The following is a 26938-nucleotide window of genomic DNA, read 5'->3' as shown; positions in this document are numbered from 1 at the left end:
ACGAAAAAGATGTTAACAGAATCAAATTCACTATTATTGGTAATTATTTGATATATGTTAATTGAATGGTCACTCCTTACCACTTGCACTTATTTTTCTTTCGCACCTGTTCATAGTCCTAAAAGTGTACAAGTATCTGCTCAGAGAAAGAGTATTTCAGATATCTGACTAAAAACTTTTTTTCTGTTGATTCTAGCCTAGTGACGTTTTTTTACTTGAATTTACTGTGATATGATATGCAGTGGTAGTTGGTAAGGCTAAGTACTAGTGTTCTCGGTTGGGATATGGCTCAGTTGACTAATTGGACAGGTGAACAGTCTAGACGAACTCCAACATTCTCCTATGCAGAGTTGTCGTTTGTTCCTCTCTCAGACCAGTCTAGACGAACTCTAAAAACGGCGTGAACTCCGAAAACGAAGTCTTTGGCTCCATCATGCATTGCGGCAAAATGGCGTCCGATGTAAACAAACGATGGATTGTCGTTCGCTTTCTCCAAATATACGGGTGCATGATGGCTGTATTTAGTGCATTGTGACTTTATTTTAAATTTTTGTTGAATGGATAATTATATTTATTAAATTATTTTGTGGATATTGACTTATTTATTGCTTCAAACTCTTGCATAGTAGTAAATTGGATATACGACATTGAATTCAATACTGCCGGTAAGAATTATTTTCTTATTTGATTTATTGTCTCCTTGATTTAAATTTCATGTTGTTCCTACAATATAGGTGCTTTTATTTGTTTTTGAAGACACTCAACTTGTATTTATTTTAATTAGAAAATGTGTATTTTTCACCACAGAGCAGAGATATTCACAGGTTCATTTTTAGAAGACATATTGTGACCTTATAATTTCTAGAAGAGTGGTTTTTAAAGATTTCATATTGATAGCCAATAGTTTTAAAAATGTTTTCATAATAATATCTGTTCGTATGTGATAAAAAATCGGTAAATAACGATGGTAAGAACTTACGCGTTCAATTCAGATGTCTAACACAAATAAAAATACTGGAATGCTAATTTATGTGTAAAATTCAGTCAAGTTTTTAACAGTTACAATATATATTATCCCATTTTGCATATATATCCCTTTTATTATGTATATTTACTTCTCAAACGTATCATTTTCTCTGTAATTGACCTGACATCAAACGTCAACTTTGAAAGTAAATATCTCCTTTTTTGCAAATAAAATAAAAATTCTGACAAATACGATCTCTTCCAAAGTCTTTTATTTAGCATTTCTGAGAACTGGCGTAATTGCCATTCTTTCCAAAACTTTGCACAGACAGTTTTTGTAGACCCATCATTTTTGCCGAAAAATCGCCATTTTTTGTGCGTGTGTGTGTGTGCATGCGCGGACTCTTTTTTCGGAGTCTTTTTCAGTCTCAATTTCTTACTTCCGGAAACACTGTTTTTGGAGTTCGTCTAGACTGCAGACACCTCTGCAATGGGCTTGCGAACGACAGTCCATTGTTTATTTACATCAAACGCCATTTTGCCACAATGTATGATGGAGCCAAAGACTTCATATTGGGAGTTCATGCCGTTTTTGGAGTTCATCTAGACTGGTGAACATTAGGGATGCGCGATTTTATCGGTATACCAGTATATCGTGATTTTTTATTGTGTGATACGTATCGTGATACGGAGACTAAAATACCGGTATTTGGTACATAGTTATAAATTCTGGAAACTAAATTCATTTGATCAAACTGCTAAATAACACTCACAGGAAGTGTAAAAAATGTTGAAAACAGTTAAACAATGGCATCCAAACATGCTTTATATGATATAAATAAAAAATTTAAAAAGTGAAGTTATGTTTTTACAGCATATTTTTAAGAAATATTATGGAAATTCATTTGAAACTGTAGTAAAAATTGTGTATAAAAACATCACAATATTATCATGATATTTTTGGAAAAATTGTGATATATCACAATGCGAAATTTTTGGCGATACCCATCCCTAGTGAACATGGTAAAGGCATCAGTCCAAACACACCCATGCCAAATGTAAGTAATTTAAGATTCAAAGAAGTTTCAGGACCACAAAAAAAGTCAACAGATTGCAATTTCAAGAGATTAAAATTATGAAAATAGATATTTTTTCTCAATGGTTTCTTATATTAAGCTGCATTTTTTTAATTGTTTTCATTAGCATTTTTATATATTGTTTTTAAGTTATATTGGTCAAAGCAAAATCTTTAAATGAAAACATAAAAGGGATTTGTCAGATAAGTTTTCACTTATTACTACTTATTAAATAATTGAAGCATTTTTTTTTTTTTAGATATACATTATTTTAGATTTAAGCAATAATTGATTCTATTAATTATCAGCATGTATAAATATAATACAAGAAGAGCGAGACTTCTTTAAACTCCAGTGACTGAATTGTCAAACATTAGGAAAAAGTATATTAATGAATACTACTTTAACAGACCTGCAAATATACTTAAGTTTGCTCAATTGATGACAAAACAAGATGCTAAGACACTGAAAAAAAAACTCTGTACTTATGTATTAAAAATATATGATTTAGTCTGTCCTCAATGATTTTTTCCTCATTTATACCATTATTATATCTATTATATGTATTTATCTTTTTTTCTTCTTTTTTTTTGTCCTCTTTCACTTTCATTTTCTGAATATGTACATGTATATCATATACTTGTACCTCTGACCTGAATTTATATGCTGTAAATATTTTTCATTGTCCTCATGTACCATATATTAATTTACATGGTTTTGAGTGAATAAATGAACTTGAACTTGAAAAACAGAGCAATTAGAACATCCAGTACTATAGGGATTCACACTTGACATAATAATGAGTGACACATGATGATGATGGCTTAGCATCATCACTACCTGTAGACTTCCAAAGATCAGTCATGAATGTAGGACCAAAGGATTTTAAGAAACAGAGACTTGAAAAGTACTTTTATGAGAGATCAAGAGTTTCAAGAGAACAATTAACTTTTGAGAGGTTGAGAGTAAAATTTCCTTGATTTTAATATATAGGGGAAAAATTTAGGACCAGTTCTAAACTTTGAAAAATGAAGAACTTCAAGAGATTGAAGTTCAAGCTATGGAGAATCATCATTTATTGACTTTTATGGAATATTGAAACCATGAATTTTACAAAAGATTTACTATTTCATTTACATCATAAAATGTGTTTACTATTGACATTAGTCTTTAGAGTAGTGCAATTTAAAATTTTATGAATACTGTTTTAAGACATAACAAAATATGAATTTGTTGTTTACATGGCCAAAGTATTTTTGTATTTTGAATTTATACTGATATTTGTAGGGTAATATTATGAATTAACACTTTTAACTGAAATTTAAAAATATTTTTCCTTGTTGCAAAACGAGTTTAAATGGTAATTAATTAAAGTAATAGTTTTTTGCATCTAGAAAATTTACTGGTAATTATTTAACCAAAGCAATGTGATTTGTGTGGATATTACTCATCCACCATCCCCACCTTACCCCCCCCCCCCCTTTCAGTTACCATGTACGTGTGACAGTAGGTTACATTTTTGCAAGTTTCTTCCAGGTTAAAAGTGAAGCCCAACCCATTTTAATTCTTCAAATTCGCGGTTCTGCCAACCCAACTTTGAGACTGGAATCTCCCAACAAAGTTGTTGTTTCTACCTCTGAATTTGTGGTGTATTATAGTGAGCTCAGTCTGAATTTTTACAGAGTTGTATACTGCATAAAGCTACCCAAGGGCGTCACACTAAAAAAGGCTAGCTTATATACTGTAGATCATTAAATTTTCACAACAGCTTATTTTCACAAGCTTGTTGTTTGGGACAATAACACCAGCACCTTTCATCCACTAAGGTAATGGTACTCAACTTGGGGAGAAAAAAATTATGCTGTCTAGGGCAATGAAGAAAATAAATGCTTTGAAATTCTTTATAAATAACTATGTTTTCACTAATTTTACATCTTACTGCATGTCTCCAATAGACCAACTTTATTTCTAAATTATTTTTTTTCAGTTTTAAATTCCAATTGAAATAAAATTTTATTTGACATTTTTTTTAAAATATAGTATTTAATTTATCATTGAATCTTAATTTTGACCTATTTCTATGTATGGTAGCTATAGGTATTGAGAATAATATTATTCTAAACTATAATCATTATTTGTGAAATTAAACATGCTGAGTTTCTCATGAATGATTTATAGTGAAATAGTTATTCCCCTTATGTACTGAAGCATGTATGAATATTGTTGTATTCAGTTCCTTTAAAATAATTATATCATATTTTATGTCTCTCAATTTTGAACTTAAGATGAAGTTCTTCAAGATTAAAGTAATCTTTGAATTTTACCAATCGGCAAGTAATCATTAAAATTGTATTTACAAGTGAAGGAGGAAGTCGTAATTGTGATGGGACATGACAGAGCAATAAAAAATCTGGCCAGTGCTCTGTAAATTGTGTTACATATAAGTGTTATTGACCTTACATGTTCAGTTATGGGGCTTTATAATGAGATAAATCCATTAAGACTAGTGTGGAATTTTGCAGAGTTAATGCCCCTTTAATAGCTGTTGTAAAAAGCCCTAGGAATTTTTGTCCCATATCGTCTTCCTATTCTAGCTTGACCATTTGTCAGGTCATGTTCCATTTTCCACTAAAGAGGTACATGGCTGATATTTACCAGGAAATGGATTCCTTGGTTACTCGTTATTATAAAACAATATGCGTGATGTGTCAGTAGTAAGCAATGTCCGATGGACAAGGAGCTCTCTTGTCATCCGAGCCACTGGAATGTTTGATAGATGACGTCCTTAAAACACATTTCGTAGGAGTGAGCACATGCGAAAAAAAGAAGTTTGCTGTAATAGATATATATGCAGACATGGACACAATTAGGTGACAAACTACATGATTCATTTGGTGTTCACATTGATGAACGATGAATTACTGTTTTATTTGTAAGTTTGCATCAAGGATCTTGACACCGCACTTCAGAAGTCATGAAAGCAATACACTTATGTTTTAAAAGCTGTATACTTTGGATCTTTGTTTAATGTGATTCGAATAGTGTTCTGTTGGCGATAATGAAAATTATAAATTATTCTTGGATTTTTTCAGTGTATCTTTTTGAGTGATTATTTGTTTTGTTATTTAAATTCATAAACAGACAATTATGATTAAGTGTAATGGATGATATATTCAAATAAGGAATTTACGTGAAGTAAAGCTATAAATTATCGAAAGCAATGGGAGAGTAAATCTAAAATGGATAATGATTTGAGAAAAAACCGGAGACAGGCAATTCGCAGAAAAGGATTTGTGTGGACTAACAAGTCGGCGGTAAGGTCAAGGCAGAGGGCAGAAGGCTATAATATCAGCAATAAAAAAATATATTTAATTACATTTCAGTTAAAACAAAATTATTAAGGGGCTAAAAGGAGAACATTTTTTAAAATACACATGTACATGTAAGTTTTGTGATACACTAATACAGTGACCTAGCTTCGAAAGAAATGCTAAAAAATATAGTGTACATGTACTTCTATTACTGAGAGAATAATTTTTTTTGAGGATTTCACCTTTGATGATTATAAAGAGTTATACCTCTTTTATAGAGGATTGAACAATCTGATCACTGGGGTTTGTTGAATCTCATGATGTATTAGCCTAGCTCTCAAAGTATAAAATAGACTAAGTGTAGGGGTGGTCAAAAAAGTATGAAGACTAATACTGGTAGATCTTGATGAGACCCTATGACAGCTGAAACTCTGTTTTGGAAATGGATGAAATGAAGGATCTTTTGATATATTTTTTTTTCTCTTCTAGACATTATCTGGAACAGAAAGCAGAGAAAGTCACTGGTACAGCGATGAAGATCTGTCTCCTACCAGGGCTGTCTTCAGGTGTAAGCCTCTCAATTATCTTTTAATCTTTTATTGATAATTTGAGGGAGGACAACCCTCTACTCAGGTAGGACAACACGGCCATTGCCAGGTTTCTGGAAAGGGGTGGGTGGGAGGTCTGCCAGGGATATACCCCCTAATCTGAGCCAGATTTTTTGTTTATGGATTGGTACCATTTTGGTGGGTTCTGGTGCATTCTTGAAGTCATTCTTTCAAATATAAAATAAACAAAATCAAGCAGCATTACTTTAAACAGATAAATAATGAACTTATATTTTGTTTCAAAAGTGATACGTTTGTGTTTTTTTTTCAAAAGGGGAGGGGGGAGGGGATTGTGATTGCACCCAAAGCACCCCTCTTGGTGATGGTCTTGGACAATTTAACCTTCTATTTATAGAGAACAACCCTCTTCTCATTTACAGTGGAATTTTATAGTACCAGTAGTTGTTAAAATTTTCTAATGGAACATGGAAACAAAAGAGAAATTCAAGATCGTTTAGTATACCATATGTGCAGGCACAAAATTTTAGACAAAACATTGTTGAACTTGAAAAATTTTACAAAGGACACATTTTGTCTTTTTAGCAGAGAGAAATTCCCCAGAGTACTGTATAGATAGTTTAGGTATGATGTGTATTGTACATCCCTCGGATACATTCCTTTTGACCAGCACGTTGAAGGTGTTGGCTACAATATGAAAATTATGAAAGTGAAATTCAAGGGGGAAAAAACTGTTCTCTACACCTCAGTGGCCAGTTTGACAAGTGTAAATTGGTTTAAACATTGAAAAAGTCTGATCAGTGTGGTGACCAATGTGAAATAGCTCTTGCTAATTTCACGTCTATGGAAAACCATCTCATCATTTTACATGTAGTCGGTTTGTGGATACCGCTATTTCATATTTTCAAAACTAATATTTCCTTATTGAGACTTTCTTGGGTTTTTTTTTCTATCATCCCTAATAATTTAGTGCGATTGACCTAAATTAATTTCAATACATATAGTTTGATTTCATATTTTTATCTTTTCTGAAAAAGCAGTGAGAATAAAACTGCAGCACAAATAAATCAGTTTAAAGATACACAAGTAATATGATCAGATTCCATAGAGCCTGTCTGACAATACTTCACCTGTTATCCTATAGTGCTGAAAAGCAAAATAACTTCATTCAAAGATAATAAGCATTCTTCAACATTTTTTCTTCTAATGAGAAGATGCTCTACCTGATCGAACTCGAGATAAAATAAGCAAGCACACACATTAACTGTCATGCAAGTTCCAGACTGCATTTATATGGTGCAAAAAGGCTCCACTGTACATAATCTCACATATAAGTGTCATTTATGGCCAGTATTTGCACTTCAAATACTTTCTTAAATAACATTTGTGATTAAGCCATTGGAGCGTAAATGGACAATGATCATGATTGACAGGGACTACATGCCTACCTGTGCAGTGCGAGATCTCGAGTCCTGGATTAGTGGACTTTTTGTGTAAGTTATCGGGGTTTTAAGGGATTAATGTAGGAAGTCAGTGAGATCTTATTTCAATTGTTGTAATCAGGTAATTTTATTTGAATTTATTTACATGTGGCCACCTCTTGAGTTGTCAGCTGTTATGTTTTTCCAGGTGTATTGTTGTTTTTTAATGTCCTTGTACTTTAGATTTTTTTAAAGAAGAGTAATTGCCCTTGTTGACACTATATGTTCTTGGAGCTTCCTGAGTGTACATAAACAGCTGTGTATTAAATTGCAGTGGGACACAGTTTATTATGCATTAACAGGGACAAGCTAGGTGTAATTACCAGGTAGACACAGGTAATGTTGTATTGAATTTGATCAGACTAATTTATTGAGCCTCAGGGCCCCAGACTTGTCAATAGGTACTGATTCATCAGTGAAATAACACACACCTTTGGGGTCCTCGGAACTCAGGTTGGACCCAGGTAGATCAACGTCACAGCTTCTTATAGCGTCATGGTCAGTAATGTAACCCATTCATTTTGTTATTGTTTAGTTGTTAATCTGACACTTGTATAGGAATAGGTTTGACATGAGCTGGGAACAATAAAAGTTACTTTCGTTATGACACTACAATTTCTTTGCATATAGGGCCCTTGAAGATGTCAACCAGACAGGTAAACCGGTTCATTTTATTTGAGTTCTTTGACTTGTGTTTTTCTTATGCTTGGCTGGACATTTTTTTTGTCTTTGAATACGGAATTCACAACTTTGATGAAGTATGATAGAAAAGAGAGAAATGTTTGTATACATATATTTCAAGTTCGGATCTGCTGTCAGAAGTTTATCTTACAACAGCTTGCGCTGAGCTATATGAATCATACTATGGAATGCTGGCTTATCGGGACTCCCCCCCCTTGCTCTACCTGCACAGGTTTCATAATATCTGATTTGTGTAAAATATAGGCATATAATGTTGTGTCATTCACAATGTGTGGCTCAAACTCTAATTGCTGATCTGTTACAGATGAAGTCAGGAAGAGTGCTTACACACCTGGAAATATAGAGAATATCTTGACTTCAAAGATAAAAAAGATCTTTTAAAGACAAATAAAAAATAGATTCCTCTAACCCATGTTAATCTGCTGGCCACATGGCATTGGTGCTGTAAATGCTTTATTAATGATATAAGTGATATTTGAATATTTTTTTATGCATTCCGGAATTATGAAAACATTTTGGCAGATGTAGCAGGAAACCTGCTTCCATCATCTTAGCTTGACTGAGTTCAAAGGAACCACACCTCTACGATCCACCCCCCTGGAGAAAGAGGGGGAAATTGCAGATAGACTGTGACTAATAATGTGTCTCTGTCTGAAGAAATACTTAGACTCCTCTGTGCCATACAAAGAACAGGAATTGCAGGGGAGACTCTACCACATAATTATATACAGTTATAGCACATCTGGGCTATAAATTGCACATCACTGCAAGGGAATTGATCATTTCCAACACACAAGGCATCATTCTTTTTTTACCTCCTCTTTAACTTCATTTCTCTGTCCCAGATTGTGCCTCTGGCTATTTTGCTTTAATTTTTTATTTCTTCTCGCAAAGTAGGCAGTTTTAAGGGTTATCTTTTATATGTGAAATTTAAGTTTTTAGAAAGTAATTAAAAATAATAAATTAATGTACAGTAATGCTTTTATAAAATGTCTTATAATGGAACTTAACGGTGCTTAATTTTACTTTTTATTTCTTTCACTGAAGAGAATTTAATGATGAGAAAAATAATGGGAATAGCTTTAATTTTCATGATTAATTATTTAGCATTAAAAGATTTTTAATTCCAGTCAATGACATTAAGTTTCAGTCCAAGAAGAAATATATATGTTTATACAAAGAAATAGAGCTACCTAACCATTGCAATTAGACTTAAAAATGGAGTTTTAGCTTATAATGTACGTACATATGTTTAGCATTCTTTTTATATCTTATATTACGACATTCAAATTTAAACACATGACCAATGTTAAGCTTATAAATAGACTGCAAATCCACATGCATTTATGGGTTATAAACAATGTGGGAGGGTATTAAACTAAAGAGCACCTATAGTCAATATTTGAAGGTGTTTACTGAAGAGGTGTTTTACATAAATAGACAGGTTACCTAGGGTCAAATTTTGGACAGATTTCCCCCAAATATTGTGGAGACGGTCACAGTTTTGTTGTGCTCTATCTTTAAAATCTGGCACACTTCTGACAAGTCCCAGCGTTATCTTTTAACAGTCTACAAAAAAAAAAAAAGGTCTTCCATTGTAACGGACTTTACGTCAGGTGGGAAATTAATCATTGAATGTTGAATCACCAGACACGTCTGTGGTAAAGTGAAAATAAGGCTTAGTGCTTTCTTACCTGGATATTGTATATGTAACACACAACCAGAGCAGGGGGAAGAAGAGATCGGGGAGGCAGTTCGAGTGTCAGGAGTGGATTAATTCACCATCATTACTGGAAACTCGATCAGATTTTAAAAACATCCACTTTGGGGCCTAAAAGCACTTGTCAGTAGTGTGTCTGTTTTCACAGAGAGAACTTTTTTCTTATTCTTTCAAAAAATTTAATTCTAATTTGAGTGGCATATAGAGAAGACTGGAGAACTGATGTTTTGATGTCAGAATTAAGTGACAATGGATTACTGCTCAAGGGTGCAGCTTGTAAGGCAGGAGTTACTTGTGGAAAATTCAAACTCCCCTGGAGTCTCAGAGGGGAGACAACCCAGTGTCCTCAGGATGAAGGGAGGAAACTGTGCTTCATCGAATGCTAATTTGACAAATTGTGCTGGACAGGCAAAGTTGGTCAGGAACTCGCTTCATTGGGAGGAATTCTTTGGTAACCTAGAACTTCTTTTTTTTTGGCTAGACCGAGTCTTCAAATGTTTTTCACAAAGTTCTCCAGTTTAAAGATAGTTATCTACCTTGGGTCCTTCAGCTTAGTTTTTTGTATTTGATCTGTTACAAAAATATCAATTCAGAGCTCAGTGAAAACATGCATGCACTTTATTTGATATTGATTGCCTCACAGTAATGCATATGTCTAGAACTGAAATTTATTACAATTAACTTGCAAGATTAAACTTTGATAATTTCCATTGGTATGTAAAATCCATCTTAATCATATTTATCTAAGTAGGTATTTGGAAGAGTTAAAATAAAAGTTAATTTAATCAAATGGACAAGTTATGTAACACACATGTTAAATTTTGTAAACATGTCTGGGGGGAACCTTGAAAAATAAATACATGTATTGCATGAGTTATGAATGTATATGCATGTCGATATCATCAGTCAGGGCAGAGTGTATTAATGGCTGTTGAGTAAAATGGTAATAAACTTTCCTGGCTATTTAGCTTTTAACCCATCCCCATTCAAAAGACATAAATTCTTAGAATACCCAAAGTATCACTGAAGTTTGTAAAATTGCCTTAGAGTCATTTAATGGGGTAAATTTACTCAAAAATCTTTCTTGGTTTATAATTGAAGCTGTAAAGGAGACAAGATTTTTAAAGTTGTGTTTTCGTTACCTGAAGGCGAGGGTCAGATTCATAGGTGTTTTCACACCAGGACATGTTAAACTAATTTATTATGGTAGAGTAAGGTAAAGTTTATGACATCTGAGATTGGCGGCTCTGTGTCAAATTTCCAGTCGGGCTGACCCATTTAATATTCATGAATTATACACAGATTAGATATGAAATATTTGGATTCCCAAAAACACAGGGGAAAAAAAATACTGGAGGGGATTACACTCTATGCTCCCTTTATGTAAGGTTAGTGTCGGACCAATTTTGATTTGATGAAATTGCCAGAAAATCAAATGCTGGCTGTATAGAAGTTAAATTCAGTTTTCAGTGAGAAGATAGATGCAGATTTTATGAGAAGATAGGAATAAATAAGATGTACTTTGTCAATGAATATATTTTTAAGAATGACACACTTGCACTTTAAGCATAACCTGTTTATCTGGGGTAAATATCATTAAGCTAGGTGATCTCTATTTCACAAATTTTACTAAATGTTTTTCTTCCATTTTAATGTAAGTTAATTTTAGTGTATTTACTAAAGTTAATACACATGTAGGTGCATTCATTTAGTATGAGCACCTCTGTACTCTTTGTATCTGGTCATAGATTAATTGGGTGGATTGACCTCTAGGTATATAAATAGACTGTTTCTTTGGAGTGGATGCCGACTTCTGGACATGTGGGAGTGGGGGCCACTTATATCTATACATCCACTCTAACTTGTACATGGTTAATAACTTACCCAAGTTTGTATAGAGGTCATCTGCCAAGTGTTCCTAAGTGCTCTGAATTTATTTATAAATTCATTGATGTTCTTAGGTCCGGTCCCTCCTTGTTGATGAAGGGAGTAAACACAAGGAAACTGGATGTAGTTCAAATATTGGGAGGATACTAAGTTATATAGAAAGAAAAATGTGTAACACGTTAAATGTTCCAGATGAGGATATATAGTAAGTCAGACTGCAATTCCAAGGAATGTAAAAATCTGTTCTTGTCTATCAACGTAGTAATTATATACAGATTTTTTCATTAGTTTAGCAATTTATAAGAAATTATCATAGTGTAGTACAGTAGATAACATTAGTTTTATTCTTTATTACCCCTCCCCGCCACACACATCAGTGCGCCATAAAATTCCCCCCGTCAGCTAGATTTTCATTTCCTTGTTCATAAAAACATATAACATGTATAATGAGGGATGTGGGTATCATATAATGTTACAATTTGATATAACAGTATGGAAATTTTAATTAACTAATAATTTAATGAATTTGTGCAAGGATTGTTACAATATTATATTTGTACATTTTTAATTTGAAGAAATTAACTGAGAGACCTTGAAGACATCTAAATTTACAAACATAGAGCTGTTTTCCATATTCATGAACTTTATTATGGGACATTTATTTACACATAGATGAGGTTGCAGGGAAATGAAGTGAAGGGTGCAAGAAATTGGAACGTAATGTATTGAGAGATATGTATCTTGTAAATGTGCAGTCTAAGCTATAGATGCTTAAGGTAGACCAAGCATAAAGTGAATGGAAGCAGATTTTTCAGGAAACAACAGTTGCTGCAGTCATTTGTGTGATAAATGATCATATTTTACATGTCTTACTGGCTTCTATGGCTCAAGTTTGTTTAATAATTGTCATGCTCTGACTGGGTTATCTGCAGAACACATCATCATAACAGTTGCTTAAATCAAAGACATCTGTCATAATATGCTTTCATTGTAATTGGTGCGTTATTACAGACATCTGAATGATACACATTCTCTTTTTTTTTGCAGGTTCATCCTTGGACTTGGCTCCTTCTTTGCTTTCTATCTATGACAGCCTAGCCTTAGAGAACAACTTAAATTCAGATGGAATTAACCAATCAGAAAGCCAAAATGGATCACATGATACAATTTTATCCAATCAGGAACATCCTATTGCAATTCAGGTGATATCGAATGAATGTGATACAACTGACTCTGACTCCATCATGGAGCTGGAAGGTCAAGGTAAAATTTCACCAACTGGGAGGAGTGACCTTGACCCAAGTGAATGTAAAAAACGACCTTTGAGTGTTGGGTCAGGGTCATCTTCTTCCTCCTCGTCTCTCTCGCATCATGTGATTAAAAAACCAAATTTGTGTTCCATAGACAGCAGTTCTTCAAAACTGGAGCATATTCTATACATCGATGATGAAAAAGGGGACCAGTCGATGATCCAAGAAAAATCTATCGCAAGTTCACCAGATATTTCAGTGAGTGATTTATCTCCAAACAAAAATGAAGAGGAGGTAGTAGACACTTGCAAATTTGTGATTTCTCGAAACCAGTCTCATGGAGTGTTTGTTGACCAAGAAGTGGGACCAGAGTCTTCAGAAGACACCTCACCTCAGACTACTAAGACTGCCATAGAAACAGTGTCAACCGAAAACTCAAAATCTGTCTCAGTATCCCAGAATTCCCTAAGACTTCCTTCCTCTCACAGTTCTCCAAGTATTTCAGCATCCGAGTGTTCATCAGTTGTCTCAGTAGACAATGCATCCTCCGTTCTGCAACCCTCACAAAATACTCCCACATCCCAGTCCAGACCACCGGACTCGCCCACTAAGTATGTCACTCGAGTCCAGAGGGTGATCTCCGAGATTGTGGACACCGAGAGGACCTATGTCTCTAGCCTTAATGAGATTATACAGGTATGTAGATAGTCAATCAATATCATTTCACATAATGCATAAAGCTATCGATTGAACATGTTGAATGTACCATAAAGAAATAAATTGCTAAGATATAATTTTTTTGTCTTGTACCTGTGACGAGACCCTTTTCTTAATGTAAAATCAAATTAAGGTCACAATTTTGTATCCTGTTGGGGACCTCATTGAGGTTCTATCAAAACTTTTCTTGACTTTTGTTTTTTTTTCTTTTGCTGAGTATTAAGCATTTATTTTAAGAACAATACATGTGCATGATTCAATGGGATATGGTTGCTTTTTTGGCAAATTTCAATTGAAGCATATGGCAAACCAACCCACAATCCTATTACAAAATGATCAATCTGTGATGAACCAGTATATATAATACTTTACTGCTTCTCAGAATCATTCACAGTCAGGATTATCATGTAATCATTCAGACATAAAGAAACTTAAGTTGTAATTTAAGGCCCAAGATCCCTCCTGTTTATTTTTCATTATTCAAGGTAAACAGTCGTAGGAAGTACTGAATAAGTTCCTATAACGAGAATGCAACAGATGGCGATGACTTCGTAAATGTATTCTCACTTTGTGATAAATCTGCTGGACTTAAATTGGTAAGACTGAGGGGGGGGGGGATCCTTTTTATTAGGGAGACCATATGAAAACTTATCTAGATACTGCATTTTAAGACAAACTCCAGTCAGATTTAAGCATGTACCATCCAAAAATCTGTAACTCTGTAAATGTTTGTAGAATTACAGAAAGTACTATTGACTATTCTAATATAGTTGACGTTTATTTTCTCAATTACACGTATCTATGTCTTGAATACCATAGAGCCATCTTTAAAAAATTGTTTGCCCTCTCCCAACTTATTGACTGAAAACGGCCCAACTCAAAACTTTTTAAAAACCTTTTTTTAATATATATTTAGATTTCTTTTATCCTGTAAACAATTAATATTTTAATTTTATATCTGCAACTACTTGATCATTATTTAAGGAACGAATTAAGCAGCTATCCAAGTTATACTGTATATTAACCTGGGTTGGGGCAGATTACGCTTTATAAACCACAAGGCAGTTTATAAAAAAGCGTAAACTGTTCCAACCCAGGTTATACCAGTATAATTGAGTAGCTATTAAACTCATTCCTTATAATTTAATTTTCCATCATTAAGTGTAGAAAATAAGACAATTTCACCTTCAAAAATGCCTTCAAATTGTGCATATTTTAAATGTTACATCAAGTAGATTGATACTTTTTTGATGCAAGGCAACACAGGTTATACAAGTAAACTAATTCTTTTACCTAATCAAATGACGCATTACAACCAAAATTAAATTAAATTACTGGGTATCTATCATTAATCTAATTAAGCTCATATTTTAAAAAAATTGCCCCTCCTACCCGAATTTTTTATCCTGAGTCAGGAGACTAGGGCAAGCAATCATTCTTTTTTAAGATGGCCGAGATATATTGAAGTGAGTAATTAACTGGAAGTCCCAACCACTTTTTCTTTGTGCTTTGTAACCTCAATATCTCAAACCCTCAGATATCTCAGTCCCATGAGTTTGAGTTAATGTGGTTTGACTGTACATTGTACTTCCAAAGAATAAGGTTCATATTGACTGTGCCCCAGTGGCCTAGTCTCTATTTTTGTGTTTTTTACCCTCTTTCAAGGTCAAGACATTCAGATAAGGGTATATAAAAAAAAAGACAACTTTGAATGGAGTGATTGCTCTCATACTCAGGAATGTGAAGGGTATTAGCATATCAGTCTACATGTTCAGGGTTTGATATAAACTTCATTCATGGTCACACACTGATGTTTAGAAGTAATTTACGAACAACACCTGTGGAAATTTGACAGGTGGAAGGGATTGGAGTTTGCATGGGGATTTTGAATTTACCAACATCATAGATACCTTACAAAAGTGCAACAAATATATGATCTGTCACTTGAAACTCACAGTTTCTATACAGGCAAAATAATATGATACAAATTTTACTGGCTACATTTCATGTTTGATAAAATGTTTATGGCATAGACTGCTTTTTGGAGCTATTTTTAAGGTGTTTCACTTTGTAAAAATTTGAAATTTCGTGTTGTACTTTACCGTAAACAAAACATTATAAATATATACTGCACTTTCACATGAAATATTAATGATGTCTTCAAGGCATATTTTATGACTTGAACATTTGAGAAAATTCATACTTCCTGCTGTGCGACATGCAGACATTGTGTCACAACTAAAATCAAGATGTACTCAGATTAAAGGCTCCATGGATTATGCTCGGAGTTTTAAATATGATTCAGTTTCCTGCGATTGTTCGACAAGTGGGAAAAGTAGCAGTTACTATGACTGCTTAAACTCGATCGCTTTGATTTCAGGTGTGAAGGGTGCAACAACTTTTTAATGCCTAGGTGTGACATTAGAATGATAAAACCTTTGTCTGTCATAATGTATGAAAAACCAGACACTCCCACATATTTATTGTGTGGTTGTATTTTCAAATAAAGGTTTGAAGATTCATAATGATATTGGCCTAGTCTTGACAATCAAGTCAAATTCACATAATGCTAAATTAAACCACAATTTTTTGTGTCTAAATGAATACACCAGTACATGTATAATAAACAATATAGACTTAATTAGAAAATTAAAATTAAATGCAGACAGGTTTGTGGATTTTTAATTTTTTAAAAGAATTAAATTATTCTAAGTGCAGCAGTTGTTTACATATTAAATGATCACCAGAACTTTAATTGCAAAGAGTAATTCAGTAATGCCGTAAGGTAAGATTAAAGGTGTGTTAGAGTGTCTGTAAACAGAGACAGCTGGTATGCTGTAAATTGTGAAATATACAAATTTATTTTAATCTCACATCCTCAAGCAACTATCAAAACAACATACTATTCATATAAAGTATTTTTAGCCAAATTCCACAAATAGCAGCTATATGATGAGTGAAAAGGAAAAAGCATCATATGTAAATTTTGTAGATTTATATTTTACAAATTTGGTTAAAAAGCTTCTAGAAATGGGAATTTTCATTTCATTCCCTAACAGGAAGACCCTTTGTATATAGACCCAAGTCTCTTTCAAAACATTTTGTTAATGCTCAATTACATGTCTATTGAAGCATGTACACTGTAGTTATAAATTTCATTTTTATATGGTGTATTTTTTTATTGTATGATAGACTAAATAATTGAGAAATGTTATTGTCAATGAGATATATGTCTTAAAACTCCATTAGCAGTAAAGAACACATAGATTTTTTTTAAAGATTATGATCATTAAGAAGTCTTAAAATGATTTCATATTTTTTCTTCAGGGATACATGAAATATCTAAAATGTTCAACACATCTCCGTCTTTCATCAGAAGACAAGGAACGTCTATTTGGGAATCTGTTACAGATTTACGAGTTCAGTGGGTAAGACACCAAATCCTGACATTTGTCAGACAAAATTAGAATCAATGATCGGGTTTCAGTTCTACCAGATTTTACTTACTGTAGAGCAATTTAATTAAGTTAATTCCTTGGATGAGAGATTTTTGTGAATTTAATTTAAGGCGATTTCTGGTGGAGTTGGAGAGCTGTGAAGACAATGCAGCACAGATTGCAGAATGCTTTGTCCGGAATAATGATGGCTTTTCTGTGTATACAGAATACTGCACAAATTACCCCAGGTACAAGAAAACAATTTTTTTTTGTATATAAATGATGGAAATTTTCTTTCTTTAAGGATTTTTTTCTTTTGCTGTAAGGATTTATTCAGATGTCATTGTGAAGCGCATTATCCTTCAGTATGACAATTTACATTCCGTTTCTAGTTCGTTTGACACAATAAAAGCCTTTTCTCACTTTTGCTGATATATATGTAAGTGAGGTTTGAGAGAAGTTTTTAATTGTATTTTGTGGTTAATGCTTGCATTGAAAAGAGGAAGAGATATCTAATTTTATTACATAGACCTTAGCTACAGATCATTTCTCCTGTATATAAATTTTCAAAAAAATATGCTAATTCTGAAACAGAATATTTTCCCTGTATTCCTAAAAATACATAAACAACTTATATACGTCTCTTATTTTTGCAGCGCTGTGGAAATTTTGACCCGGGTCATGAAGGATGTGGATTTATCCGAAATCTTTAAGACCCTCCAGCTGCATCTCAAGCATAGCCTTCCATTGGGGGCCTACCTCCTTAAACCTGTGCAGAGAATCCTCAAATACCATCTACTGTTGCATGTTAGTATCAAGGCATCATGTATCTGTCACCCATATATTGAATCCTCACTATCCACATTATATCGCATGTTAATGAATAAATGGAGTATTAAGTATCGGTGTATAAATATGTATATTTGGTAGTGAAAAGTATTCTCACAGTCTATAAGAGGTGTACCATTTCAACTATTTTTGTCTCCATATTGTGAATGGAATTAATTTTCTCTATTAGGAAATTGTAAAGATTTTGAAGTATTAAGTTAGCCTTTAAGAAAATGTCTGTATTGTTGAGACAAAAAAATTCTATGAAGCTTTTTGTATTACAAATCTGGTTAAAGTTCTCCGAACATATACAAGGGTTTAACTTCATTCATTGCAAAATCAGAAAGGAGGGTATTAAATGGCAGTACTGTCTGTCATATTTTTCAAAAGACGAAAAAAGATATACCCGATCATCCAGTGCAATACAAATACTTGACCATTTGTAAGTCAGTCACCTATGTCAGTAGAAATGGATATATAACTTGTAAACGAGGTCCCTGGGACTGTATCAGATCATTCATTTAAAATTCAGAGCTATAGTGAGGTCAATGGCCCACATATATAGTATTACAATACAAAGAAATCCTTGACAAACAGCTTGGATGTATAACTGCGCAGTCATTGAATCAAAGGGTTCAGGTATTGACTTTTGGTCCGTAATTGATTGTAAGGAAGGCTTGTATGTAGTTTGTTAAGAACACTCACAATGACACATATACGTATATGTTTGATCTGATGATCCTTTGGAGATTTTTAGGTCCTCTACCTTTCCTCAGTTGTCTTTAATGGATGAGGCCATTTATCCACTTGGTGCTATATTAAGATCAATCATGAACACAAGGAATATTTTTTCTTTTTAAAGTATATACGGATGTTTTTTTTCCTTTGTGATATTTCCTGCCAATAGGAGATGCTGATATATTTATGAAATACAAATACAATATTATGTTATTTACACACTTACATGTAATAATGCAGATAAAGAAGGACATATTTTTTATGGAATAGATAATTTAATAATGTCAAACACACCAGAAAGATTTTCACTTAAATGTACATTTTTAAATTTTTTGATCATGATTATGATTCACCAGATCACTTTATTTTCTCTTTCTTTCTGAAAACAGATCATTTCATGCTGTTCCTTCAAGTTGACTGTGATGTCCTTTTGATGTAGTAAATCTCAATTTCTACCTTTCTCACTTAGAGTCTAACACCCCCCCCCCCCCCCAAGTCTCTTTGGCCTACCCTGTCTTACCTTATTTCTAGCCAAGGGATATAAATATCTATTGGACCTATCCTTCCCTTCCTCTAACCAAGGGCTGTAAAAATCTATTTGGCATACTTTTCTCAGCTTTAAAACTCTGTTGTTTTTTCTTTAGAACATTGTGAAGAACTTTGACAAGACAGAGGAGGGATATGATGTAGTAGTTCACGCTCTGGAGCAGATGACGGGGCGTGCTCAGCACATCAATGAAATGAAGCGCAAACATGAACATGCAGTACGGGTCCAGGAAATTCAGAGTACACTAGAGGAATATGATGGGGAGGATCTAACCACTCTTGGGGAACTTGTCTTAGAAGTGAGTTGTCTTCTCTAGTCTTGTCTTTTCAGTAAATGGAGGGAATATTCAATGTTTTGTAGTCACATGGATATGGAATTTATTTCATGAATGGGACAGGATTTGTTTTTTATTTTAATGAGTGTGAAGCATGAGAGAATATATTTTAAAAAGTCTGAATAATTATGTGTGAAAAGACAGTTCCATGCTTCTGTGTAATTCAGGGGGCTTTCCATGTATATGGTGCCAAAACATCTAGACAGGTCTTCTTGTTTGAGAAAGGTGTCGTCATTGCCAAAAGGAAAGAGGACTCCATGCTGAGCTGCAAAGTCTTCATTTTGGTATGTCTGTCTTTAGTTACTGACAATTTATACTTCAAAGAATGTACAGTAAAACTCGATTATAAGGAAGTCACTGGGACCTCGGATTTTGCTTCCATATAACTGAGAAACCTTATAACTGTATAAGAAACATAGTGAAAAGTCATCTAAGGGATTTATATTTTATAAAAAAAAATTACTTATAAGCGAGATTTCCTTATAAAAGAGTTTTTTTAATAACCAAATTATACTGTACGTAGTAAGAAAATGTGTCATGGGTTGTATATTTCTATTACAGTGCTCTAATCTAATGTTAGTGGAGAGTGTCCCTAAGGAGCCCCTCAGTTTTCAGGTGATTCCCTTTGATAACCCCAGAGGACAGCACACTCTACAGGTAAATTCAATTTTTGAATAATATTAATAGATCATACTCATATTCTTCATGAAGAGATTTGTTTTAAGAAGTTTTAAGTGTATGAATTATCTGGGTGTGGTAAAATAGCTGCAAAATGTATATGTCTGTTTTTCATCTTTCATAGGCCAGAAACCTGGATCAGAAGCGTAAATGGTGTCAAGAAATCAAGCGCCTGATTTTGGAGAGCTACAAAGAGAAAATTCCAGAAAAGGTCAAAGGGCTAGTGATGCAGCTGGGCAAAAGTAAACAAGAGGGTATGTCACATTCGTACTGTGCTCCTTCAAAACTTTTAATTCACAATTTGTGGTCTTTTTCGAATTATACAATAGACAAGTACCAACAAGTCATATGTATACAATTTTTCATCTTTTATAAATGTGTTCACATGGAATTATATTTAGGAATATGCAATTTTCTTGGGAGAAAAAAAGGATTTATGAAAACACAAGAAAATTTATCATTTGACATCATTATGTAAAATTGTAATATTAATTAATCCTAATTAGTGGTACTTATTTTTACATGAAGTTATTTAATAAATTCAGACTTCTATTTATTTGCTTGTTATTTATAATTTGTACTTGCATATGCCATAACATAATCTCTGTCTTCCTATAGAAAATGTGGACTCTGGGACTCCCCAGAAGTTCCATCATCAGAATGCCCCCGAGTATTTGGAGAGGCGACAGAGACTGAGGAGGAAGTCGGGGGGAAATATTCTGTCTGACATCCTAAAACCTCAGAGAGCCAGGAGAAACCAAAAACGCAATGAGTCTGAGAGCCCCAGGACAGTGAGTATTAAACTAGTGCTCAGATTTTAAGGGGAATAACTCTTCCTCAGGAAACATTTTAAAAATTGATGTATTTACTTTTCACAGTCTCTAAATCATTAAGTTAATTTATATGAAATCAGAATATGAAATTTTACTTCTCAATCTAATGAAATTTAATTCTATGTGGAATTAACAAAAACAGTGAAACTTAACCTGGAGAATCAAAATATAAACAGAAGAAAATGATTTGCCAAATACACAAATATTTTACATTTACAGTCTCCAACTGAGAGAAGAAAATTTGCCTCCTCACCAGCCAAGCAGCAAGATTCTGGAAATAATCAAATAAAGGTAAATTGTCAGGGATGAAAATCCACGTTGAATTAACATAAATAAAGCAATTAATGCTAATAATTTTTGAATAAAAAAAATTATTCTTAGAATAAATGTATGATTTCAGTTTCATTTACCTGCTAATTTTTATGTGATACATCTGTATTTTGTTTTGTTTTTGTTTTTTTTGTCTTTTTTATTTTCAAACATATAAAATTTTGAAATAGAGATGTTTTCTGGAAGTGTTTTTTACTTAACCAGTCAGATTTTAAATTTTCTACTTTTTTTTTTCAGGTAAATGGAAGCAAAGAAAATCAGGAAAATGCCACAAGCAAAACATCCTTACAACGTGAACACTCTTCTCCGGTAACTTAAAACTTAAACCCTTTACTGGGAGTTTAGGCATCAGGGGGTTCAAGTTGATTGGAACATGGGACATTAAGCATTGAAATTTTTGTGAGGATTAAAATTTAAAGAATGTGTCTTCGATTTTTATTTTATATGAATTGTTTATTATTTTTTATTTATGAATGCTAAAATTTTTGTTGTATTTTTAGATGCTTGGAAGTAAAAATGATGAAGAAAATTTCACAAACAAGATGCCATTGAAACGTGAAAATTCCTCCCCAGTGAGTCGAAGTACTAGCTTTCGCACAGCTGTCAGACGGCAGCCTCTTACCTCAGTAGATTATAGTGATGAAAAACTGAGTGAAACCAAAAATGGGACAACAGAAACCTCCCCCACAAAGAGAACAAAGAGTTTTCGACTGGCAACTCGACTGAATCCTCTACTTACAAATGTTTTAGCAAGCCATTCCTCATCATCATTACCAGACGCCCCTTCAGTGCATCAGCAAGAGGAGTTACCTCCCCCATCTCAAGATGGAGAGTTTAGGTCAGACAATTCAACTCTTGACCAAAGATACTGCAGCATGCCAGCATTGACAAAACCCTTATCACCCTTTACTAATAGACCCAACTCCAAAGTAGAGGACAGGCAATCTTCCCGAAGGTTGAGTAGTAATAGTTTTAACCTTGGGAGTCCTTCCAAAAAAGTAATAGATATCAAGCAATACTTCAGTAGAAATAAAGAAAACTTGGAGGATTCGCAGAACTTGAAACAGGAGAGTAAATCAGTGACTGCCTTTCATGACTCTTACTTGAAGAAATCAGCTGAAACCTCACCAGATAGGTCTCCTAAGATTTACCCCCGAACAATATCACTGACCAAACCTCTGTCAGTGAGCAGTGTCTTTCAAACTCAGCAAAAATCACAAGTGTCTGTTGAGAAAGACAATGAGGACCCTTGGGTTGTGAATCCTAAAGCATCTACTGAGGACATACTGACCACAAGTGCCTCCTCTGGCGGACAGTACAGACTTAAACGATCCCCCGCCAAAAAGAAATCTCACCAGAGGTCTCGGTCTGTGGACTTTGAGGTAGACGAAGATTCACAAAATTTTGACTGGATTGTTTATGCTAACAGAAACTCACTGCCACTGTCTGGATTTCCTAAGGGAAGTGTGCCTCATCTGGAAGCTTCTCTAAAGCCAGATAGTGAACATCTTGCATCTCATTCCCGATCTAAATCCTTTGATGACACACTTAGTGCTCCTAATCCTGTGTTAACCCAAAGTGCTACTGAACCAACCTTACAATCTTTAATCCCTTCATCAGAAAAAGAGATTTCTGTCAGAAACAACAATCAATCATCAAATTCCCAAGGATCTCAGAAGTATCAAGGAAGTTACTCATCCACAATACCCTCAAGGGGAGTGGACCAACAGTCTCTCACGAGTACTCCTTCACAAAAGAGTCCGTACCCTCTTTCATACATCTATGGTGCTTATACTACTGCTGATTCCAATGAAATAGATTCATATGGTGATTCTTGGAGAAGCAAGTACTTTAATTCACCAAGATTCTGTGATCAAATTCAAAATATTTCCCATGATACACCATTGGAAGAAGATGCTCATTTCCTTTCTTCTCTTCCTGTGATAGTGAGAAAAGTGGATGAACCATCTCATGCAAAAATTTCTAGATCCTATTCCACACCTTGTGCTAACAATGTGGAAAGGGTCCAAGGAGCAAGACCCCAGTCTTTCAATATTAACTTAAATGATCATGAGAAACTTGTGGCCGAAATGGAGGATTATTTGAAAAGATCTGACTCCAACATTACCATCAGCTCTCAACAGAGGTTCCCTGTGCCGAACTTGAATGACAGCAGCAAAGAATCCTCAAATAGGTTTTCTTACGCATCCACCATTTCAGGCTCATCTTATGAAAGCTCTGAAAGTCTGACAGACAACCAAAGTTCTGATAGTATTGTTGATTCTTTGAAACTTAAAACCCATGGGAAAGAAAACCTAAACCGTCGGTCTGGTTCCTATGACAATACAGTGCCTGAGGTGATTACTGAATCTGACAAGGACAATAAAGCTAGCATATGGTCGTTGAATACGTGGTTTAGCAGTCCAAAAAAGGAGCCCCTCCCAGATCTACAGACAGTTTTACATGCAGGAGAGTTAGGAAGTGCTACCATTGGATCAAGGATGGCTCATCAGGAACCCCTATATGCAGAATTTCCTAACCTCTCCAAAGCTTCCCCTGAGTCTCACAGCCGCAACAGTGTTTCTGTGTCTGTGAGAGCAGAAACTTTACATGATGAACCGGTGAATTTAAAGCAATGTGATTCAGCATATTCAATTCAAAGTGAAGAAGAGACAAGCTGTAGAGATCTGCCAAAAAGAACAAATCTTACAAGAGCAGATAGTTTTTATGAAAAAAGACTCTCTATGGCTTTCAATGACACAGAGGTGTTTCGTGATTCTGCTGTTTTCTGTGATATTGACACAACCGAGTTATCCCCAGAAGTCAAATATGAGAAGGAGTCTCCTATCAGGAGTCCAGTGGAACCAGCTTTTGAAAGAGAAGGTCGGAAAAAGAGACTGCCAGTAAAACAGTTTGTGAAAGAACTTGAAGAGCAATATCATTCAAAATCCACAGAAACGGTGAGAGTTCGCCACCGAGAGCCAGGAACAATTATAAGACAAAGAATGGAGAGCCTCGAGAAGCAGACAAGGAGGTCACAAAGCTGCTCTAGACCAAACAGTATTGAGAGAGATCTCCGCCGAAGTTCGACTCCAGTTCGCAGTGTCTCCAGTAGTCCCGGTCGAGATTTTAGGCGGAGCTCCACCCCAGCACGCAGTATGACAGCAAGTCCAATCATGGAGAATGAACTGAACAGAAAATCCTCCAGTAACTGGTCATCAACATCAATCACTTCTGGTAAAGCTGGAAGCCAAAAAGATGACGGTAAACCTTCATCCAAAATGTCTAGCACTAAACAGACTACCGAGAGATTACCATTTAGAAGTAGGTCAATCAGTCAAGACAGAGGGGCTAACCAAAGAAACTCCCTCACATTTCCCAGTGGACAGACATCTCAGAAAAACACAGCTCAATTTCACTTGGAACGTCCATTTCGATCACGTTTCCTGAGTGAAGACTGTAGAACCTCTCAGCGTTTAAGTCTACCAAGAAGCAGTGTCAATGCTAGCATGGAGGATATTTCATCCGAAAGGTATTACAAGCGTGAAAGGTCAGCACCACCCTTTGGTGACCAGTGGTCAGGTGGTCAAGGAATGGGAGGCAAAAAACATTCAATGTCTCTGGGTAGACTTGATCAATTAAGCACAGATATTGAGAATCTTGTGATAATGAAAGGCTGGGTGAGACAGCTCATAGAAAAATTTCAGCCCAATGTTGATGAAGTGTAAAATAATCAAACACTTTCTTATGTGTTTGTCTTACATTTTTCTTTATCTGTTATTTTGTGAATATGTATTCTATGTCTGGTACATATGATTAATTTGTTTTTAATTTTATACAATTTTTTTAAAATCATATTTGATAAATATTTTTGTCTGATGGTTGTGACAACATTATAACATTGCATGTTAGATACCACCATTTTTCAAAGTTGCTCCATTTATTTGAAAAATGCAGTTAATTTTCTTTTCATATTAAAAAAAAAGTCATTCACAAGTATTTTTTAAAAAAAAAAAAAGATATCATATTTTATTTCATAAAAGAAGGCAAGAAAGGAATTTATTTTTCCCCAGCCTGAAAAATAAATTTTATTAACATGAAATGCATATTTATTAGATTGTTGACATTATACACACATACTTTGTTATAAGCACATGCCTAGATACATTGCCATAATTTTAAGAATGGATAACTAGCAAGAGCAAATACTTCAACCATGTGTTGCAACCCATTGCTCAGCACCTAATTTTTTTCAAATATTTTCTTATAAATCATTACATTCAACAGCAACCACATGTCACTGAAATAGATTTTCAATATTATTTTTGGTAAGAAAACTTTTTTTGTGATTAATTAGTTTTGTGATTTTATGGGATATATATATTGGAGATGTGCCTTGAGAATCATTGACCTCAAATTATAAAGTGCTATTTCAAAATATGCCCCCTTACTCTTAAGTGCAATTGATGTAATAGGATCACCCCTTTCAGCAAATATTGTTATTTTAAGCTGAACATCTTCAACTATGCAATTTTGTATGTTGTATTTTTTTTTCAATCCTTTTTTTGAAATTTCCTAATGAATTTTAGTTTTTATGTTTTATAAGTATTGAATAACACTGAACAGTTATGTATACAGTGATTGAATTAAAGATTTTACAAAAATACTTATGGCTTTTTATAAGTAAGTTATTTAAGCTTAAGGAGCTAATGCAGTGGAGTATTACAAATTGTTCCTGAAATCAGTGATGTGAACACAATGAAAAGCAACATAATTCATTCCTGGCCATTGGTCCAAATTTTTATTCTGTTTTCTGGTCTAAATTTAAGTTTGTTGCTATAATCCACTGGTTGTGAAGCACAATGACAAATGTTTCCATCTTACCTCCCGTAAGAGAAGAGAGACAGACCATGGGTTTCCAACAATGGGGGGGGGGGGCTTTGCCTTGGATACACTTGGGGCTTCAAGGTGGTCCACAGACTGCCTGCTTAATCAGCTGGTGACCCCTTTACCGCCCTTACTTATTTAATTAATTGAAAAGATTAAATAATAGATTTAAAACTCATAAGGCCAACTCTAAATGGTATACCAAGAGAATGAGAAGGGCAATAACTCTAATAAACAACCACATTAGATAGTTTTCAGTAGGCCCAAATTAGCAAGAGTTATTTCCCGTTGGCCGCCATATTGGAGGTCAACATGCTCATATTCCTTCATTATTCAACCAACTTTAACTTTTTATACTGGCCATTGTGGGGTAGGAAGCATTGTTTTTCTGAAAAATATACATTTGTTAAAGCCTCCTTTATTTCATAATTTTTATTCTATAAAGATTTTCCCCAAAATATTTCTGCTACACTCTCTTAGATTTATTAAGACAAAGAGGAAAAATTACCAGGTTGACCACCAAGATGGCGGCCAAGGGAAATAACTCGGAGAGAAAATACGTCATATGAAAACTATCTTGTTCCTCTGATGAGGGAGATTACTCTCACTGGCTTAAAAAGCCTATATTGTGAAGTTAGAAGCCCACTTTT

The 26938-nt window shown here is 34.2% G+C and overlaps 1 protein-coding gene across 5 annotated transcripts; it reads left to right on the top strand.

Annotated features, from left to right (window-relative positions):
- LOC133171574 (pleckstrin homology domain-containing family G member 3-like) lies at positions 1–26067 on the top strand. Of its 5 annotated transcripts, none has more exons than XM_061306364.1 (14): positions 1–39; positions 5843–5921; positions 12757–13655; positions 17004–17104; positions 17245–17361; positions 17770–17920; positions 19324–19524; positions 19728–19844; positions 20122–20217; positions 20363–20492; positions 20857–21029; positions 21291–21362; positions 21639–21710; positions 21902–26067. In XM_061306364.1, exons 1-14 carry the CDS (start codon positions 10–12, stop codon positions 25127–25129), a joined length of 5466 nt encoding a protein of 1821 aa, XP_061162348.1. In that variant the 5' UTR covers positions 1–9; the 3' UTR covers positions 25130–26067. The 5 variants fall into 5 exon arrangements, with proteins under 5 accessions (XP_061162348.1, XP_061162339.1, XP_061162366.1 ...); XM_061306355.1 differs by lacking the exon at positions 1–39 and adding an exon at positions 5230–5356; XM_061306382.1 differs by lacking the exons at positions 1–39; positions 5843–5921 and adding an exon at positions 7434–7482.
- The last annotated feature ends 871 nt before the right edge of the window (positions 26068–26938 follow it).

Source organism: Saccostrea echinata, unplaced genomic scaffold (assembly GCF_033153115.1).
Source record: "Saccostrea echinata isolate AGI-Se365-2 ecotype Australia unplaced genomic scaffold, CSIRO_AGI_Sech_v1 ptg000002l, whole genome shotgun sequence".
NCBI lineage: Eukaryota > Metazoa > Mollusca > Bivalvia > Ostreida > Ostreidae > Saccostrea > Saccostrea echinata.
The sequence above is the reverse complement of the archived record's forward strand: the minus strand, read 5'-3'. Positions and strand labels throughout refer to the sequence as shown.

Coding starts and splice junctions, on each gene's coding strand:
- LOC133171574 (XM_061306346.1), top strand. CDS start 10,072: ATGGATTACTGCTCAAGGGTGCAGCTTGTAAGGCAGGAGTTACTTGTG. Junction 19,845..20,121: donor GCTGCAAAGTCTTCATTTTG/GTATGTCTGTCT, acceptor TTTCTATTACAG/TGCTCTAATCTAATGTTAGT. Junction 20,218..20,362: donor GAGGACAGCACACTCTACAG/GTAAATTCAATT, acceptor CATCTTTCATAG/GCCAGAAACCTGGATCAGAA.